General features: G+C 33.9%; 1 protein-coding gene across 3 annotated transcripts in view; it reads right to left on the minus strand.

Moving 5' to 3' along the window:
- eml6 (EMAP like 6) overlaps positions 1-14,187 on the minus strand; it is a 64,062-nt gene that overhangs the window by 14,578 nt on the left and 35,297 nt on the right. Inside the window, exons 15-32 of one of the 3 annotated variants that reach the window (XM_058792143.1) lie at positions 13,570-13,756; positions 13,180-13,285; positions 11,974-12,067; positions 11,787-11,887; positions 11,179-11,381; positions 10,953-11,064; positions 8,787-8,914; positions 6,300-6,441; positions 6,061-6,213; positions 5,004-5,135; positions 4,564-4,652; positions 4,316-4,483; positions 3,578-3,779; positions 3,296-3,422; positions 2,469-2,547; positions 2,229-2,358; positions 951-1,049; positions 669-689 (exon numbers count right to left, since the gene is read on the minus strand). In XM_058792143.1, the coding sequence (XP_058648126.1) occupies positions 669-689; positions 951-1,049; positions 2,229-2,358; positions 2,469-2,547; positions 3,296-3,422; positions 3,578-3,779; positions 4,316-4,483; positions 4,564-4,652; positions 5,004-5,135; positions 6,061-6,213; positions 6,300-6,441; positions 8,787-8,914; positions 10,953-11,064; positions 11,179-11,381; positions 11,787-11,887; positions 11,974-12,067; positions 13,180-13,285; positions 13,570-13,756 (2,273 nt within the window). Of the gene's footprint in view, positions 1-668; positions 690-950; positions 1,050-2,227; positions 2,359-2,442; positions 2,548-3,295; positions 3,423-3,577; positions 3,780-4,315; positions 4,484-4,563; positions 4,653-5,003; positions 5,136-6,060; positions 6,214-6,299; positions 6,442-8,786; positions 8,915-10,952; positions 11,065-11,178; positions 11,382-11,786; positions 11,888-11,973; positions 12,068-13,179; positions 13,286-13,569; positions 13,757-14,187 lie in introns of those variants that run through there. The other 2 variants (XM_058792144.1, XM_058792146.1) reach the window with 2 other exon arrangements.

Here is a 14,187-nt window from a genome sequence, read left to right on the forward strand (position 1 = left end):
AAAAGAAGTCTCTTCTGATTAAAAATAAAGCAAAAACAGTAATTTTGTGAAATATTATTTAAAATATAAAACAGCTGTTTTCTATGTGAATATATAGTAAAATGCAATTTATTCCTGTGATCAAAGCTGAATTTTCAGCATCATTACTTCAAAAGTCAGATTCTAATCAGATTCTTTGATGGTTATTTAAACTGCATTATTTTAGCTTGTTATTATTATGATTAATTTGATTAAAATATATGATACATTTATTATTTGATGATGATTATTTACTTCATTATTGCAGTAACTGCTTTAATATTATATTTACATATATTATTATGCAAGTTATTCCCATTTAGTTTATTCTTCTAAATGGATAAATCTGTGTGCATCATACAGTGCTTAGTACCATATTAACTGGTTTACCATGCACGTAACTGGTAAAGCGTTACAGAATAACGCAAAGTGTCATGTTAACATCGCAAACTGAATGCTGAATTTAAATTCACATCTACGGAACTCAAGTGTTTGACTTGCATTGAACCAGGATCATTGCTTTGGAGAAAAAAATGCATGCTTTAGTTCTAGTTCGGAGCCCAAAAAAGCTGTCCTGGATTTCTGGAGTCGAACACAAAAGGTCAGTGAGACAAACTGAAGTCAGATGGCAGGAGGTCCTGCTGTCCTACCTGGCAGATCGGTGATGTCGCCTGTGTGGTGGTGTGTTGGGTGAGAGGATGAGACAGTGATGAACAAAAATGAGAGAAGCCAAAGCAGAATTACGTGAGAGATTCAACTTATTCGCACAAATCACAAGCAGGCTTGTTATTAACACAAAACCAAGCAGTGCAGCTGAAAGAAGCAACGCAAAAGTCAACGTGAGCAAATGAAAATGACTCAGATGGTGAAAATTACACCGATTTGCATTAGGAAATGTGTGCAGAGGCTGGTTTGTTCATTAGCCCACTCACCGATCTGACCGGTGGCGATGATGTTGAGAAATTTGGGATGTTGATTGACAGTCAGACAGAGGATGTCATCCGTGTGCTCCAGATAAAAGCTCTGAGTTCCTGCAAATCACAAACACCTTCATCTACAACTACTTTAATTCTCCAGTCCGTGTTAAACAGCATGCATGCAGCGCACATTAATAGAAAGACCACATGTACTTTTAAAAAATTGTCACACTGCTATATTATTTTAGTACGTAGCAGAAAATATACTTATCTCATTCACTGCTTCAAGTTTTGGGTCAATAAAAGTACGATTTTTAAATATGTTTTTAAAAGAAGCCTCATCTGCTCACAAAGGTTGTATTTATTTGATTAAAATACAGTAAAATCTGTTATAATGTGAAATATTATTACAATTTAAAATAGCTGTTTTCCATGTCAATATACTGTAAAATGTAATTTATAGCTGTGATGCAGCTGAATTTTCAGCATCAGTGTCACGTGATCCTTCAGAAATCATTCTAATATGCTGATTTGCTGCTCAAGAAACATTTATCATTATTAACAATCTTAAAAACAGTTTTTTCTCATATTTTTGTGAAAACTGTGATACATTTTATTTTTCAGGTACTTTGATGAATAGGAAGTTCAAAAGAACAGCATTTATTTGAAATAGAAATATTTAGCAACATTATAAATGTCTTTACTGACACTTTTGATCAATTTAATGCATCCTTGCTAAATAAAAGTTTACATTTTTTTTAAATGTTTAACCTTTTGAATGGTAGTGTATATTCTAATTATACACGTAAACTTTAACCAAAAATCATACTGTAGTACATAATTAATTACTGTAAAAAAAACTACTTTGAAAATAAAATAATGTGCACATTTTAATAATAATTTTTAAATACTGTAGGTATTTTATATATATATTATATATATATAAATTGTAGTTTTATATCATTTTAGTATAATATAATTAAATACATATTTAATAAATCTTTTTTTTTTTTTTTTTAAATATGTTGTAACTAAAGCTGGTTTAGTTCATTTAACTTTAGCAAGTTCCCTCTGCAGCCTGTAGAGGTCAGCAGCACCTCCTGTCTGATCTGGAACCAGATTAGTCTCAGAAGACACGCCCACAAACTCAGCTGATGCATAATGTCAAACTGTACTATTTCAAAGTCTGTAGTATTTAAAACGTCTAGTTGTGTTTTTCCTGCACATCTGCCACATGCTGAGACACTAAGCCAGAGGTCAGAGGTCAGCAGTGAAGCTGAATCAGGACTGTACCAGCAGAGAGGTTCTGAATAACAGCAGCGGCGGCCGTGTGGAAGATGATGTCTGCTCCATCATTGAGGTAGTGAAGGTTGTTTCGACAATCAAAGCCCCTGTAGCCAAACACGTGATCCAGAGACAGTTCCTGCTGACACACACAGACGTCAGCACACACACACACACACATACACACACACACACACTGACAGTATATGAGGACAATACTGACTCTTCATGAGCTCATGACCGACTGACCTCCACGATCTTCTTCTTCTTTGTGATGTTGTTCTTCACCAGTTTGTCAGGTAACGGTGCGGCTCGACTCACTGGAGGCCTGCAGGAAACCAATAATGACGTTTTTAAAAAAAGAGTTTATTTCTCAGTATTTTTGTCTTGTTTTCTATTACAAATATCTAAACATTCTCAAATCAAGATATACTGTATTTACTTGAGATGCAAAATGACCTAAGATATCAAGTCTTGTTTTCTGATAAATGTATCAAAATGAAGTGAGTTTTTGCTTAAAACAAGAACCAGTGGAGTCAGCAAAATCAACTTAATTCAAAGGGAAAAGGTTTTTTTTTTTTTTTTTTTTTTTGTGGCATAAACTAATTTCATTTTGATACATTTTTCAGAAACGTTTTTTTTTTTTCATCCAAAGTAAATTTATCTTGATTTAATTTTTCAATATTTCTAATGGAAAACAAGACAAATATACTAAGAGTAAAAACTTTTTGCAAATTGTCTCTCATTTTCTGCTAAATATATCAAAATGAAGTGAGTTTTTGATTAAAACAAGAACATTTATCTGCCAGCGAGGTCAGAAAAATCTATTTAATTCAAACAAAAAATTTTTTTTTCTCATTGCTTATTTCTTTTTATTTCTTTAGACATTTTCATATGTTTATTTTGATCGCATTCGGCAGATAATTTTCTTGTTTTAAGCATGAACACTTCATTTTGATATTTTTTTCAGAAAACTAGTAAAACAAGTAATATCTCATGTTATTAAGCTAGGAAGAAAAAACTACTAAAAAGGAAAAACATCTTTTGCAGTGATGAACTTTTTTGTTTTATATTACCGTTCATCCACCAGGATCTCCTTCTGTTGTTGGTGCGGTTTCACGCCTGTCATTTGTCTTATACTAACGGCGTAGATCTTCGTTGTGTAATCCATGTTCTTTTCCCGAGAAACGTCACTGTCGTACCCTAAACACACAAACGTTAGTTAAATAAAATTGCAAATTAAAAATTGTAATTAAAAATGTCAAATTAAATAATTAAATAAAAAATTTACATTTGAATTTAAACTAAATGTAAAATTTCAATGATAAATTTAATGTGATCACAAACAAAACCATTACCTCCATCCTCTTCAGCGTCGTCGTCTGATTCCTCGCTGTCCACAGCTTTGCTCTCGCGTGGACCAATCCCCTCTCTCGCCCAGATCATGAGGGCGGTGTCAGCTCCGCCCACCGACAGCAACATCGCGTCGTCATTGGACCATCGTACGTTCGTCACATTGCCACTGTGAGCCACGTACTTTTTAAACTTGGCAAACTGACCCTGTATGAAAAATTTAAAGAAAATTATATTTTTAATTGGTATTAATTGGACAGGTTTTGTCACTTTTAAAGGAAAAAAATGATCATTTATTATAAAGAAATATAATAGTTGATAAATAAACTAAAATAAAACTATAATAAGAAATGCTGTTCTTTTGAAGTTTCTATTCATCAAAAAATACAAGAAAAAATTATAACAGATTTTACATAAATATGAAGCAGTTTTCAACATTGATAATAAGAAAAGCAGCAAATCAGCATATTAAAGTGATTTCTGAAGGATCGTGTGACACTGAAGACTGGAGTAATGATGCTGAAAATTCAGCTTTATGTCAGAAATAAATTAATTTTATGAAATATTCACACAAAAAACAACTATTTTGAATTGAAATGATATTTCACAATATTACAGTTTTTACAGTATTTTGATCAAATGAATGCAGCCTTGGAGAACATAAGAGACTTCTTTCTGAAGCATTAAAAACGTTTGAACAGTAGTGTATGTGAATATATGATGTGGTTTTGCTGCTGTCGGACCTTGCAGGGGAAGCTGAAGAGCTTGACGAAGCCGAAGTCGTCTCCGGTGGCCAGCAGCTTCTTGTCTTTGGTAAGTGAAGAGGCATTGACGAAACTGAGCGTCGGCCAGATGCCCTCGCAGGTGGGACCCAGCACTGACGTCCATGTGGCCCATTCCATCTTCTCAAACTGAGCACACACAAACACACAGTTACACGGTGATGACGCTGGAGTTGGTGATATATATGGCTGTGTGTAGTTTTTTTTACCTCTAAACTGCTGATAGTTTGTCGTCTTCCACGTGGAGCTTCAAAAAATAGCTGCTCTTTGGCACCAGTGTTGACTTGAAGCAGTTTTCCTGCATCAACACGCAAAAAATGTTTGATTAAGTGTCTTTATGCATTTGTTTTTTTTTATTTGCTAATGATGGATTTCTGCAGGCGCTGTTCTAATGCTCTTAAAGCAAAATTACCCTTTTATTATACTGCCAAAAATACATGACATAAATACTATACAAGTCCTTTAACTGTAGGTCTAAAAAAGCTGTTCCCTAATAAAATATAATTCAAGCTACAGCTGGCCAAATAAATCCCTTCAACTGTATTTTAACTGTATTTCATTCAAGGATTGATTCATTACATGCAGAGAGACATTAATGTGCATATTATTGCTTGAATATATATTTGTGTTTTGTGTATGTCTGGATTACCGCGGACGTCCCAGTCCACATGTGTGATACAGCTGGACGCTCCTTTACAGATTCCCACCCGCTTACTGGTCAGAACGTTATAAATGTCCACAAATGAGTCGTGGGAGGCCACGGCGAGGTATTTTCCAGCATCTTCAAGAAAGAAGAAAAAAAAACCGTAAAAAAGATATATTACATGTTTTATGAACATTTTACATAATGAAATATATTTAATATTTATTTGTTTATTTATTTTACTAAAATACAAATACACACACACATATACATATTTTTTTAATACTATAATTGTATATATAAAATTAGATTATTTTATTATTATATATTAATTTTGTTTATATATATATATATATATATATACACACACACCACACATATTATTTTATATATATTATATAAATGATAATAAATTTATATATACATTTATATTTTATTTAAAAATATATATACACACTTTTTAATTTACTATATATCTATTTAATTACATGTATTTACAGAAATAAGTAATACTTTATTATTATCATTTATACATGTGTATTTATAAATATTTGGGCTTATAAATATTAAATTAAATTAATTAATTTAAAAACAAACAAACATCTAATTACATGACATACCAATTAATTCATCAAATTAATTGCACATCAATTTTGGCTATGAAATTACTCTGCAAAATATCATTTGGTCTTATATGTGGGTTTATGAATGAATGACCAAATTATCTTTTTTATTTTACGTATTATATATTGTTGACATACTATTAGAAAGCATCTCTGACAACAATAAATGTTTTCACCTCATTTGACCCCTCCAGGGTTGTGATCCCTTCGATTTTAACACCCAAAATAATTTTTTTGTGGAATAATTTAATTTACCATTGGATAAAAATGTCTAACTTGGAAGCAGAGCAAATTTGTGGGTCAAAGCTTACGAGATAAATTCAGCTCTGGAGCTACAAAACTACAACTATATCTATCACATATTTCTAATGGGAATTTGTATTTTAAATAACATATGCATTATCAGCCTTTTTTAATATCTAAAACTGCCAGACAGTTACCTTGAGAGAACCTGATGTCAGAGATGATCTCCTTCCTGTGGTGAAAGGTCACCATGTCCTCCAGCGTGTCTGCATTCACCACCAGGAAGCTGCCGTCGTTTAGACCCACCGCTAAGGCTTTTCCGTCTGGCGAGAAGGCACAGCATCGACCACCTACAAACACACACATACACCAAAACTGCTTGTGATAACTAATTTGAGATCTTCCAAATGTGGACGGAGGTTAGCGAATCACGAACCTTTCTTAAGTTTCCGGACGGCCACCATACGATGGTTGGCTGAAAGCTCCCAGATGCGCAGCGTTTTGTCGTCACTCACAGTGGCACAGATGGGCAGCAGCGGATGAGCAGCGAGGCCCCAGACTTCCCCCTCCATGTGACCCTAAAACACATCAAACACAACACACACTTCAACTAGTTGACCAGCCTGACCATCTAATCTGGTTTGTAGGGATGTAACGATTCAACCGTGAGCCGGTTGAAAATCGATTCAAATATGTGACCCTGGTCTTAAGTCGCTGGGGTATATTTGCAGCAATAGCCAAAAATTAATTTTATGGGTCAAAATTATAAATTTTTTCTTTTATGCCAAAAATCATTAGGATATTAAGTAAAGATCACGTTCCATGAAGATACTTAGTGAATTTCCTACTGTAAATATATCAAAACTTAATTTTTGATTAGTAATATGCATTGCTAAGAACTTCATTTGGACAATTTTAAAAGCGATTTTCTCAATATTTTGATTATTTTTTTGCACACTCAGATTCCAGATTTTCAAATAGTTGTATCTCAGCCAAATATTGTCCGATCCTAACAAACCACACATCAATGGAAAGATTATTTATTCAGCTTTCAGATGAGGTAGAAATCTCAATTTTAAAAAATTGACACTTATTTTTTTGTTTGTATTTTTATGGTTTTGTGGTCCAGGGTCACATATGTGACAATTCAAATCGGTTGAGATGCTAAACAAATTGCGATACAGTTGGGGGTAGGAGTTTATATGAATGTATCTCTGAGGGGAACTGACTGTCTTTAGAAAAGTTTAGATGGCATTTTCTTTTCATCTTGCCTCTGAACGATGCATATTAAAGTAGTGTTCATAAACGCAGCTCTGCTTTGTTTACAGCGGTAACCCAGGAAACACTATGGCAGTGTTTCCCAACCTTTTTTCTAAGTAAAAAAATCCCACGGCACACACACACACACACACAAAAAAAAGATAGAAAGGGGGAAAGGTCTTTTTTCCCAGTAATTAAACAATGCGTCATCAGAGTTGGTGTTTTGGCTTTATATAAGATCTTGGACACTCTGAAAATCATGCTCAAATGAAGTTAACAAGGTTTTCTGGCGAGTGAATAACAGAAGTGTTTTGTACGTCATTAGAACGGCCGCATCTGAGGCACTAAATTAATCGCATCACGTTTGCATCAATTTACACAACGACGCGAGTGTTTTTGCTAGTTTCAGCCCGACACAGTTATCATTTTCACGTCCTGCGCCACGTTGCTTAAATAGCAAATGCATTTGTGCCCATTTGTGCGCCCTTGGGCGTGCTGGTCTGAAAACGAGATGTGTTCAGGTGCATCGTTGGCGCGTTGCTATTTTGAGGCGACTGAAATAGAGCGTGCCATTGACCAACTAAAACCTGCTCTAAAGTCAATGGCACAGTATTTTTTTGTTATTTAAAGAGCGCGTTAGTAATATGCTCCTATAGGCGAGTCCACAATGCACGTACACTCTGCTTATTACTCACACAGGGAAGCGCAGCAGCACACAAACATGCCAAATATTAAAAATTAAAGGATTACAGTGTAAAAGATTATTATTGTGTATGCTACATAAATATAAAAATACCTACATGTCAAAATGGATAGGCATTGCATGTATCAGAATTCCTCTCGGAGACGTGTTCAGTCTTTTACGCTTGCTGTGTAAATAGCGAATTTGCCATGGCGCGAGCGCAACTGATGAGACTCTGATTGGTTTATTGCACGTTATGCCCAAAAACACACCCATTACTCATTAAGAGAATAGGGACAACCCTTTTAGACCATGCACTGACCGTTTTTTTCCGTTGTTAAGCCCTGTCCCAGACGAAAGACTGGCATCTGGGACAGCCGAAAATCGTGCAGTATGCGTTTCGGGCTTTAAACTAGCAAAAGTGGATTCGGACACGCTCTAAGTGCACCTGCGCCGTGCGCTTTAGACCATGCGCTTAGATCGTTAAAATAGGGCCCTATATGATTGCTGTTCATAAGCACCACCTGCTGGCAGAAAGTGAATTTGAGTCTCATTCAGCTCGTCTGCTGTTTTGTTCAGATATGTTTAATGTAGTATAGTTTAACAAAACTAAAGTCAAACCATTCTGTTTTTGCTTCAAATTTCGAAATTGCTGCTTGTATGCTGCATCTTTGTTTGGATCATGATTAAAATGCAGTGGTTGCCTCCAATTTTAAATGGAAAGAGCACAGACAAAACCTTTGTTTGTTATTTGTGTCACTTGTTCGATTTGGTTTGTTTTAAAATTTCAATTTAGTTTTGTTATATTTAAACTTCACAAAGAAACGTGCAGCGATAGCCTAATAAAAGGACACCTTCTCATTTACTGTATAATTTGTCTTCAATCTCATTTTGTTAAAAAAAAAAAATCAAATCGTGAATTTGAGTTGAGTGACTCGTTACATCTGGATTTGCAGCTGTATATTTGAGCGTGACACGCACCTGTACGAGTAAAGTCATGGGGCCGCTCTTGTCGATTTCCAGGATCTCTCCGTTTTTGGTGCCGACCAGAATGTGTCCGTGTCCCAGAGTGATCGCTCTGATGGACGGGTTGTCCTCTAACAGCAGTCCTAAACAACAGTAGGTTTTATTATATAAGCATAACCCTCTGTAGGTCTGTGGTCACTTCAAAGTTTTGTCATTTTTACTACATCATAATGGTAGGAAACTTGGTGAGTTTATTAATTATTAATAAATCTGCCTGTATTCATTGAAAATAATATGCATCAATATTTGTATTATTTTATATAAAAATAAATAGTGTTTATTTAGAGGTAAATATCGTTGAGTATCATGAAATACCTAAAACAATACAAAATATTAAAAAGTAAATATTATTGAAACATTTAGTACATTTATTTCAAAGTTAAACACAGCATTCATTTAACATAAACACTGTATTCATCAAAAATAATAGGAAGGATTTTTCTAATATTTGTGTTATTTTATATAGAAAATTTAGAGGTAAATATTATTAATATTTGTGTTGTATTATTTTTAATAGAAATAAGATGTGTTTTAGAGCTGTCTTGTACCTTTAAATACAAAATATTAAATAATAAATATGACTGAGACAAAATATAGTACATTCATTTCAGTACAAAAAACACTAGAGGTCGACCGATTAATCGGCGCCGATAGTTGATTTGCAGAACTATCGGTTATCGGCAAAAATCCATGCCGATAGTTTTCCGTGTTGCGTCTGTTGCTGGAGTGGCTGAGAATGGTCTGCTGTCATTATAAAGTACGAGAGCGGCCTCTAGAGGCGGCAATCACTGACAGCACATGTTGTTTGTTTTGGCATGTGATGCTGAGCCAGCGGGAAACTTCAAACGCGCATTTAAATGCAGCCGACAGAAAATCCTGCTGCGGAACAGAGCGCCATTCACATAGTTTTCCACTAAATAACATTATATTTGTCCCAAATCATTGTTAATTTACATAATGACTTCATCCTAGATTATGTATTGTGCATTTTTCAGCAAAATGTTTGTCTTTCTGTGGCTCTAATACAGTCTTGTATGCTTCATATAGAGAGCTGTAATAAAGAGAGCTGTAATACAGATTGCGCTCTCTTTATGTTTGCTCTGTTTTTTTAAACACCGAACTTCAAACTCATTTATGCCACATAGTTCATTCTTGAAGCAAACTTATGTCCGTTTGGTGATTAAATAAACAGTTTTAGACCGCTGCTTGAATTGAATATGACGCGTCTGTTGTGTGTGACACCTGGGACTTCTCTAAGACGCAACGCTGTGCTTGAAAATGTGAGAGTATACATACAATACCAATAACTTGTGCATGTAATTTTAATATGGCCTTGTGTAGGTATTTCAAAATGGCTATCTTTAAGCATGACTGTTGAAATTAAATGGTAATACTTAACAATAAGAGTTCATTTGTAACATTAATGAAAGCTGTAGAAGTATTGTTCCTTGTTAGAGTGTGTTCATTTCGTTTCAACATTTACTATTACTAATAGGCTTCATTTTTAAATTTTAAAGTTTCTTCTTTTAACATTAGTAAACTATGAAATAACTAATGATCAATATAATAATTAATATTAATACTACAATTTTTATTCATTTACAAAGTATGGTTCAGTACTGTTACTGCTTTTTAAAAAATAGTAAAGCTCTATTTTAGTTTTCGTTCAGTATCGGTTGATTAATCGGTATCGGCCATTGTGGTCCAACCTAGCTATCGGTATCTGTAAAATCCACTATCGGTCGACCTCTAAAAAACACTGCATTAATTAAAAATTATATTAATAGTTTTTTTCTGATATTTATGTTTACATATTATTAATATAGAAATAAATATTTTTAGAGGTAAATATTGTCTAGTACCATGAAATTCCCTCACAATACAAAACGTTAAATAATTTCATTAAAAAAACACTGCAATAATTAAAAATCATATTAATTGTTTTTCTAATATTTATATTAACATATTATTATTATTATTATTATATAGAAATAAATAGTTTATTTTTTGGAGGTAAATAATGTTGAGTACCATGAAATCCCTCACAATACAAAATAATAACTAATAATTATTGAAACAAAATATAGTATATTTATTTCTGTTTTGAGGATTTATAATTACCCTTAGATGAAGGCGAGAGTGCCGCCCTCTTGATGGCGTACGTCTTCAGACATCTCTCAAACATGTCGTCCCACAGCTCAACAACTCCATCTTTACCCCCCGTCACAAAACCCTTTAGGTCACAACACACCATTAACAGCTAAGAAATGCATTTGACCTACTGTTTATCTATATTTAATGCACAGTCTAAGCAGGATACCATGTACCTGTGGCAAAATCAGCTCACCTTATCCAGAGAGCACATGGCAAACACGGGCCCGTCGTGAGCTTTGATGCTCTTCATGAGCGTTGTGTCTTTCCAGATGTACACGTCACCTGTCGTCGCCCCTGAAAACACCAGATCCTCCGAGCGTCCGTAGCAGGCGGACATCATGGTCTCTTGCCTACCGAGATTCCCGAAAATGCCTCTTTTAAATGTTAAACCTCCTCCTGGAGTGAGAAATAGACATCAAGCAAATGCATTTGAATTTATCCAGAGGAAAAAGCAACCAAAGCATTAGTTCACAGAGAGTAATTCTGTTATTGGAGCATTTGGTTTTGACTCACTGAGCTCTTTTTAAAGCTCGTGCTCACATTTAATTGGTCAAATACGGCGCGCTGATGGTAAAGTTGATGAAACAGTCACATCAGCTTATGACGGCTCGATGTGATGTGGCAGATTCTCCTCACAGTCATGTTCTCGTGAGAGAGATGGGCAAGAGCTTATGCTTCAGATATTTCAGTAAAAACACTGTCTGCACATATAACAAACACCCTAAGTTGAAAACAAGTGCTACTGCTGTGATTTAGGATGCGAGACTCTTAGTATTCACAGCATTAACTAATGAATCTCACCAGTATGCAGCCAGAACTTGATGTGTTTCATTCCCACCGTCAGCAGTTTGTCCATGCGGAACGGGTTTCCTTTCACCACAAAGATCTTATCTTTATGTCCTCTATGGTAAAAAGAGAGACAGATGTCTTTTGTGAGCGATTCAGATTGCTGTAAACACTCTTTACCATTATAAAGGGATGGTTTTACCTGGATTTGGCCAGTTTTTCGCCTTTTTTCCAGTCCCAGATGACTATGGAATGATCTTCGTCGATTGCCACTGACACTAAACTCTTGCCATCCGCTAGATTTGAGAAGAATGTGACACAGAAATGTTTAAAAACATGTTTAAGCAATTGTACATCGTATAAAAATAAGATTCTGGAAACATTAATGGAGATGCATTGGCTTACTCTGGCAATTTTGTCAGAATATTTAATGAAATTGAGTAAGCCCTGAAAATATATATAGTTTAAATGTAATTTAAAAAAAATGTAACATTACTTTTAACTCAAAGTTTCTCAGCTGACTTCCATGCAAAACGCAGTGTTATTTTAGTATCATTGATATACTATTATTTTAATATTAATATTTTGAATTAGTTTTTATTTGTCTATTTTCTGCTTTAATTTTAATTTTAAAGCTTATAAATTTTGTTGTGCATTTTTGTCTTTTTTATTAGTTTTAGATAAAAAAAAAAAAAAAAAATCTATATAGTTTATTAACCCTCAAAGACCGAGACAGCCGCCCGCGGCTAAAAATAACTATTGTTCTTAAATGTCTAATAACTTTTGAACTGCTAATCCTATCTAAATGCTTTAAAATTGTCGTAAAAGCAGAGATTCTCCACTTTTGTGTCATTTGAATATTCAGAGGCTTCATAGTGTACGTGAGTTAAATAAAAATAGGATTAAAATATAATACATACTTTTTTTAATCACTTATTGTATTTCAAAGTTATATATATATATACATTTTACCCAGGTATAATATTATTGTAAATATTTTATTATTTATAATTAATATTTTGAATTAGTGTTTATTTTTATATTTTCTGTTTTCATTTTAATTTTAGTTAAAGTTTAGAAATTTTGTTGTGCATTTTTTTTTTTTTTTTAATTTTTTTTATTAGTTTTTTATTTATTTTATTTTATTTTTATTAATTTTTATTTGTTTAAATCTTTTAATGTCTATGTAGTTTTGATTAATTTGTATTTTATTTTTTTATTTTGGTACATTGAGATAAATGAAAATGAGAAATGTGTCCTTAAAAAGAATTAAAATAAAATCAGTTTTTTTTTTTAATTTTTTTTATAATGTATTTTAAAGTCTCAAATTAGGATTAAATTAAAAAAGCATTAATGGAAATATCATTTTATTACAGGTTTCCATGTAAACTATATGTCGTGGTCTGACCTGTGAACTCCAGAGCACAAACCCCGCGCTGATGTTGACCCTTCAGCAGAGACAAACACTTGAGCGTCTGGATGTCCCACACATGGATGGCCGGATCTCGACCCACCTGACACACACACACACACCAGTTCAACATCATGCACTGCACATTTATAACCACGCCTTACAGAGAACAGCTGTCAGGAAAATACACACTCCATAAAATTATCACCAACTGAAGGCAATATGATCTGAAATGAGGCTGTGCATGCTGACAGCTCAAATCCAACTGTTAGGCATATTTGATAGAAATCTGTTTGGGGGGAAAAACCCTATGAAATCTGATCTGATCTGGTTTGACAACAGATTGTGGACAACAGTTTCAGTCTTGCTGTTTTGTAAACCTCTCACCTGACCAGTGGCCACGTAATCTTTGAGCGGATGCACAGTGAGGCCCAGGATATCGTCGTCATGACCGAGGTAAAAGCGCTGCGTGTGCTGCTGTCTATTATAAACCACGGCCACAGCCGCCACATGATACACCACCTCTCCGGCCTGAGTGTAGAACAGATTATTCCTGCAGTCACAGCCCCTGTACCTGAGACACAGACACACGCCAGTCAACAACCACTGCACAAATCAATCAAACAACCAGCCATCAGCTCTATTAATGTAAGCAACTGTGCATTGTAGAAAAATACAATCCTAAAAGCACTAATGGGGAAGCATTTGATTCCCAAAAAAATGTTTAAGCTCTGAAAGATGTAAAGTTTATAGAAAAACAAAAACAATTAAACATTAATTTTAACAAAACTCAACTTTCTCACATGGTTTGCATTTAGGTTATATATAACCTGTTATATACAAAATATGTGTAAAATAAAAGTTTGAAGATGGATTTTGTCAGAATACATGATAAAAAAAAGAGTTCTGAAATACATGAAGTTCATAGAACAATTCCAATTTATATATATATATATATATATATATATATATATATATATATATATATATATATATATATTTTTT

This window comes from Onychostoma macrolepis, chromosome 11 (assembly GCF_012432095.1).
Source record: "Onychostoma macrolepis isolate SWU-2019 chromosome 11, ASM1243209v1, whole genome shotgun sequence".
NCBI classification, from domain to species: domain Eukaryota; kingdom Metazoa; phylum Chordata; class Actinopteri; order Cypriniformes; family Cyprinidae; genus Onychostoma; species Onychostoma macrolepis.